This window comes from Echinops telfairi, unplaced genomic scaffold (genome assembly GCF_000313985.2).
Source record: "Echinops telfairi isolate 266 unplaced genomic scaffold, ASM31398v2 ScPeMD7_131;HRSCAF=429, whole genome shotgun sequence".
NCBI classification, from domain to species: Eukaryota; Metazoa; Chordata; class Mammalia; order Afrosoricida; family Tenrecidae; genus Echinops; species Echinops telfairi.
This window is the reverse complement of record NW_022104029.1, coordinates 1-6,394: the sequence shown is the minus strand read 5'-3', so window position 1 is coordinate 6,394 and position 6,394 is coordinate 1. Positions and strand designations below refer to the sequence as shown.

At 51.3% G+C, this 6,394-nt stretch overlaps 1 protein-coding gene across 1 annotated transcript in view; it reads left to right on the top strand.

The window, feature by feature from the left end:
- The window catches only part of LOC101638764 (reticulon-4-like), a gene marked incomplete at its 5' end in the record, with an annotated part of 10,435 nt that extends 4,047 nt beyond the window's left edge, over nucleotides 1-6,388 (top strand). Inside the window, 5 exons of the mRNA XM_004717922.2 lie at nucleotides 649-787; nucleotides 4,944-5,013; nucleotides 5,415-5,461; nucleotides 5,654-5,712; nucleotides 5,943-6,388. Of these exons, the coding sequence (XP_004717979.1) occupies nucleotides 649-787; nucleotides 4,944-5,013; nucleotides 5,415-5,461; nucleotides 5,654-5,712; nucleotides 5,943-5,985 (358 nt within the window). The remainder of the gene's footprint in view (nucleotides 1-648; nucleotides 788-4,943; nucleotides 5,014-5,414; nucleotides 5,462-5,653; nucleotides 5,713-5,942) is intronic.
- Nucleotides 6,389-6,394: the final 6 nt, after the last annotated feature.

Genomic DNA, 6,394 nt, shown 5'->3' with positions numbered 1-6,394 from the left:
GGTTGGAGAGGCGCTTCCGTCTCGTGACGTGGTTCATTTTTGCCAGGATAAAGTGACTTCTTGCAAGCTTACCAGCTAATAGAACAATGGACTGAGTGCCTGTGGCGTGCGGCTCCCCTGCCACTCGCATAGGCCGTTGTGTTCTTGAAAGCCGCGACTGGTTCCGCTGTCTCATTGGTGCAGATTGGGCCATCTAAATGGATACTTTTTGGCAGCCGTATTTTAGCCTGATGAGTTGAGAAAGTGTGTGGGATTTAGGAACATGTAGAATCTTCATTCAGAGGACTTGAAGCCCCTTCTTAATAACAACCTAAAGAAAAAACCAAACACCAATTGTAACTACCTTTTACCGAATGCCTCCCGCACCTCACTCATTGGGCCTGCATCATGATCTCTGCTTTCTAAGTGAGAGACCGGTTTAGAGAGGGCTCGTTTCCCACAGGTACACAACCGAGCACGTGTCAGAACCTCAGATTCAGCCAGATGCGTCTGGCGTCACAGCACGTTTCCTCGCCCTGACGGGACCCGGCGCGGGTGGGTGAGGAATCCCCGTGCTGGTGTAGTGCTCTCCTGGGCTTGACGGGGCACCGCAGGGCACATGTCCCTGCTCGTTGGTACGTGGCAGTTAGGGTGTGGTCTCTTCTTCAGGGCATATCTGGAGTCAGACGTCGCTGTGTCTGAGGAGCTGGTTCAGAAATACAGCAATTCTGCTCTCGGCCACGTGAACTGCACCGTCCAAGAACTCCGACGCCTCTTCTTAGTGGATGATCTCGTTGATTCTCTGAAGGTAAGTGTATTCTGCCCCGCACTTAAACATACTCGGAGCATTTTTTTACATTCAACTACATAATAAAAATGGGATCCCATTATTACTGTAACTTTGGGCTTCTAAATTTAGAATCTAACAATCAAATATTTAGGACAGAAGAAAATGCTATTGCTTGATGAAGGAAAAGAAATGATAAATTCCTACTTTTGGAAATCGTAGGGTATCTTGACTGTCAGAAGGGAGACGAATCGATTTCACACCACTGTGATGGAATAGGCCGGCTTTGTTTTGGAGCATACCATTTCTGTCCTCGAGTGTGTGCTGCCTTCTGCAGGGGTGCGGATCACCTCCAGGTGCGGATCACCGGGGCCTCTGTAGTTGCTGATGCTCTCTAACTTTGCAAACCAGCCCACCCTGAGCCCTGCTGACGATGGTCTGGGCGGCACGCAGTGACCCAGTGCCTCTTCTGTGTCTGGGGGCCTTTGCCTACCGTTTGCATTGAAGCTGGGGTGCAAATGTGCCTGGTGGATAGAAACTTCTTTTAGGAGAGATGCACACCACTGACCTTAAGCCTCTCTCAAAGTCAAGAGTGTCACCTAGCAGTCAGGTTAGACCATTAGATCCCGCTTTTCTCCTTGGTCACAGTAGCTCAAATGCTCACAGTGCTGTCAGACAGCGGTGCCTGTGGGAGCCAGGTGTTACGTTGTTTTCAGCACGGGGTTTGTCTCATTTCCTTGGCTGCTGGAGTAGAACAATCAGTGCATTGCAGGATGGAGAGAGCAGGGAGGCATCCCCTGAGAAGAAACACTGTAAAGTAGCCTCTCAGCCCCGCGCATACAGGAAACTATCAGCGGTCAAAGAGCGCCCAGGGCAGCTTTACTCAAAGGCCCCAAGGACCTTCATGGGGGAAGAGCGCTGAGCTCGCCACTCCTTGGTGTCCAGCCCTGCGCAGCATTTCTCAGACTTAGTCATTAAGGAGAGACAGCCTCATCTTTCTCCCAGGGAGCAGCTGGTGGGTGTGAACCCCCATCCTTGAGGTTATAGCATGCCAACGCCTAACCCACAGCACCTCACAGGACTCCTGGTTGGGGGAGGAAGGTTCTTGTCTTCCAGACTTAGTAAATAGGCTAACGGGTGTCATCCCACACCTGTGCAGGAGGCTGTGTGTCCATATGTCAACATTCCTCTTGAGAAAGGGACATTCCGTGACACAGGGTTTAAAATGAAACACAGCCATTGCATCTTGGAATGATTTATTATGTGCCAGTTTTTACACGTTTGAGTTTCAAGTTTCTACTTGTCTTTTATGAAAAATGTGGCTGTCCACCAGGTTGACTGTCCTCCACAGATGGCCCCTAGCTGTGAGGAGAGTTACATGGGTGTGGAAAGGCTCGTCACACTGGGCTGTGACCCACCAGCACAGCTCCTCGGGAGAGAGACTGGGTGTTCCACTCCTTTGTGAGTTGGCATCATCTCTGTGGCCAGGAGTTCGGTTCCGAGGGAGGGAGGGAGGAAAGAAAAGTTAGGGCCAACGTGGGAGCTGCCCGTGTCCTTGTTTGGAGGGTGTCCCTGCCCGTTTGCTTGTTGGGGACAGACCCCACCGAGGAAGGCGGCTCTCCTGAGGCTTTGCAGTATAGACTCCAGTCAGTTGGACCCAAGAGCCTGGGGCACATGCACGCTGGGTAAGAGAGAGGTCAACTGGCCAAGCATCCTGTTATGCCATGGTTCAATCCACCACGATCAAGTGTACAGTGATGTCTGTGTCTCGCAGTACAGTCCCCCACCTGTGGCTAGAGCGGAGCGCCAGAGGCGAATCTGATGAGATGCTCTGCAGATGGGTTTGGGCTCCCACACCCTCCACAGCCTTCTACAGATTGCATGTTCACCATTTAAGCTCTGACACTTTCCCTTTCATCTTTGGATCACACAGGCTGCTTGCTTGAACAGACCTCAGACACTGTCTGATCGGTAGCTGGGCACCATCTGTTCTGTGCACCACACTTTGCTGTAGTGCCCTGGTGTCCAGTGACCCCTCCCTCAAGGCGCAGGGCTGTGTTATCAGGAGAAGCTAGTTCTTAGGCCACCTCTCTGGTCTAGTGGTGCAACCTCTAGGCATCCTTATCCAGGAGTTTGTTTCCAGCCACCAAAGTTTTACATTTTTTCCAAACTTGGCTATAGAGTAATAATATCTGTGATAGCCCATCCCATACAAATGTGACTTTATAGTTTTTTCATTCAAAATGGGGAAATTGGGCAACATGTGGCCTGGGATGGTTGCAGGGCAGCAGCTGTGATCCGAGTCCCTGGGGAGTGGGGAGAGGGCGTTTCCCTCACTGGCTCCCATGTGCATTTCGCCTGTGGGCTGCTTGGATGTTCAAAAGAATGCCCTTCAAGAGACACATGACAAGGGCCCAGGCATGGAGTCTCGGGCTTCTTTCTGCGTGGATTTGTAGTGTGATCCTCTTGGTGACTGCAGTGGCCACAGGAAGACCTTTTTCCACCTGTGAGTATGCAAAGTATCCAGCTGTGTCATGGTAAGGTGTCCACACTGCTAGGCAATTTCTTCTGAGATGGGCACGTTGGTTCTTTTTCCTTTAGACTTGTGGTTGGTAGAGGAGGGAAGCTGTCACTTTACAGGCAGCACCCTCAAATGCAGACGTTATATTTAGCTTCTTCAGGAGTCAGACTGTGGGAGAGGAGCCTGCTTCAAAGCCTGCCTGCAGAGACTGGAATGTCCACCGGCAGGTGCCACTGGCCAGCGTGCCTGGCATTTTCCTTAGTTGAGCATGGTGTAGGGGTAACCTGAGCAGTGCTATTTGTGGGCCCTGACAGCTGCTGGAGGAATCCTGACCTGAGTATGCGAGGATTAGAGTTCAGATGCCGTCCTTGGTGCTCAGGAGCCTGCTGGACGCAGTAGTCCATCAGACGTGCCGAAAGCCTGAGACAGAAGAGAACCATGCCTTTAGATGAAGGGCCAGCAAGCTGCGGCTATGCAAAGGCTGAGAGTGGCCTTTAAAAGCTTGCGAAAACACCACCAACCAAGAATAACGTCATGAGAGACCCTGTGTGGCCCACAAAACAGCAGAGAAGTCTGCTGGCCCTGCCTCTGACTGCCCTCTCCCCCTCCCTGGTATTTGCCCAGGCTCACGGGACAGGGCCGCTGCTGGCACGCAGGCTGAGAGAGCTGCCGCTGCTTTCCTGGTCATCAAGAATGGCTTTGACTTATCCGTTGATGTCACAGAATTTAAGAGCCAGACAAAAAATTTAGAAATTTCCTTGTCCAGTCTCCAATAAACTAGGAAATAGTGATGGAGGAAATTGAGACCCCCCCACCCCGATGAAGTCACTTTTCTTAAAAGCAAAGTCTTTCCCCAACTGCCTATTTGATGGTAAGAGGCATGGTCGATTTTGAGAGCTTGTCAGGTGGCTGCGGTCCCCAGGCCCCGCCCCCACGAGAAGAGTGCGGTGTGACCGGGGCAAGTTCACAGAACTTTCCTGCGTCTGCAGCTGTTACGGTGGGTAGTGGTACCTACCTCCCAGGGCGGGCTTTGGCATGGAAAGCACCGAGTACAGTGCGCAGCACACAGTAAGCACTGCCTGCAGAGGTGTCTTGTTAAACATAAAGAGTAGCAACAGCCAGGTGGGTTTCCTGAGTCTGAGTTAGAGCAGTCCGCATTCCCCCGCTTCCTTTTGGCTGCAACCACCCAGATCAAGGCGCGGGCAGTGCCACAGCCGGTGACAGATCGCTCGCTGCTCGAAGCCTGGTTTTTCTGACCCAGCCCCAGTATCACCTTGTCCACAGGTCTGAGATTTCAGCGTCGGAATAATTCAGTTCATCTCTCTTCAAGTTCTTAATTGGTTAGTGCTTTTACATTTGACCCACTCAGGCTTTAGATGAATGTATTCCCTAACGCTCTTGATACTTTTCAGTCTGGCTGTCGGAAAGGGAAATGACCTTAGAGCTGAGAAAACAGAATTAATTCCCACGTGGTTCAGAGCAGATGAGATCAAGCCTGTCATTTCCATTTGAATTCTGAATTGAGAAGTGAAATATTCATGTGACTCTAGCAGACCTCCAGGGGCGGCAGGTACTTGGGGTGTCGTTGGGAAGTCTAGGGCATCCCCATGCTGAGGGGACCGTGTGTCTGCACTGGCTGATGTGGTTTCCTTGCAGTTTGCAGTGTTGATGTGGGTGCTCACCTACGTCGGTGCCTTGTTCAACGGACTGACCCTCCTGATTTTAGGTAAGTGCACTAAGGCACTGGGCTCAGTAGCTTAAAGCCATTTTATGGGAGAGAATTCTTTCTTAAAAGGAACAAGGAGGAATTACTTGGTTGCGGTCCCTGTAAATAAACTGCTCATGTTAGGTTTATTAATATTGGAGTAATTGAAGAGTGCTCCAACGAGCCATGCTAACTAGGCAAAGGGGAGCTCTCGCTGGTCAGTGGTAGAAATCTAGCCAGCGAGGTGTGCCTGCTTTTCATGACGTCGGGGCTGGGGGGTAAAGCCGGGTGTGGTTCCCCATGGCAGATACCTCCAGGAGCAGCTTGTGTATTTTGTCATTGGTAGGAGCTTGGTTAGCTTTGGATGGCTTTGAATGCTACACCGTGAGTCCTTTTGTAAAGTTGTGTATTTCCTTTTTCAGCCCTGATTTCACTCTTCAGCGTGCCAGTTATTTATGAACGGCATCAGGTAATTTAACTTCTACTGACATAGGTTACAGAGCCCATTCTTCTATGTGGGATTTACACAAGCATCCATGCTACTTGCCTTGGACACGTGGGTAATGTGATGGCCTTTGAGCGTAGTGTTTGTTGGAACCAGAATTGGCCTGCGCTGGGCTTCTGTGGTGGCGGTTCTCTCATCGCTCTCCCTCTTTTCCAGGCTCAGATAGATCATTGCTTCGCACTTGCGAGTAAGACTGTTAAAGACGCTGTGGCTAAGTAAGTACTTGGAGTCACGGGTAAGGGGCTGTACCTTAAGAGAGTAGCATGTCTCCATGAGGCCCAAGCACGCTCGTCAGCGCTGCCAAGGGTTTCCCGGCCCTGGGGGTGAGAGGCTTTGTGGAATCTAGGTTGTGAGGGCGAGGCGGCAACACTGCAGCCGATTCCTTCTCGAAGAATGGCCCCCGGGTGACATGCCTCTTCTCCCCTGCCTTCCTTCCCATTTGCAGAATTCAAGCGAAGATCCCTGGATTGAAGCGCAAAGCCGACTGAGAGTCCAGGGCGCTCGGCACTAGGGGCTCATCTTCCCAGGAATGCGCTTTGAATGGCGGGGGGAGGACGCCTGGACATTGCCATGCAGTTTCCCAGATCCATTGAGGAGTCTGCCTGCCTTGACTGCGCTGTGCTCCGCATCGCAAGCATTGTGAGCTGCTCCGTGTGGATTCAACCTGTCGTGTTACTTTGTGTTTCCTGTGGGAGGGAGGCACTGGTGAGAGATTTGAGGAAGCTGTGTGTCACACTGTCACAGGCCGTCGTGCTGTCTTTGGGGAAGTTGCAGAGAAAATGAAGCTGGGGGGAAAAAAAACCCAAAAAATCCCTTTCACAGTTTGTGCACTGCGTATGGTCCGTGTAGGTTGATGCAGAGTTCCTGAAATGAGATGTTTAGACGAGATCATACCAC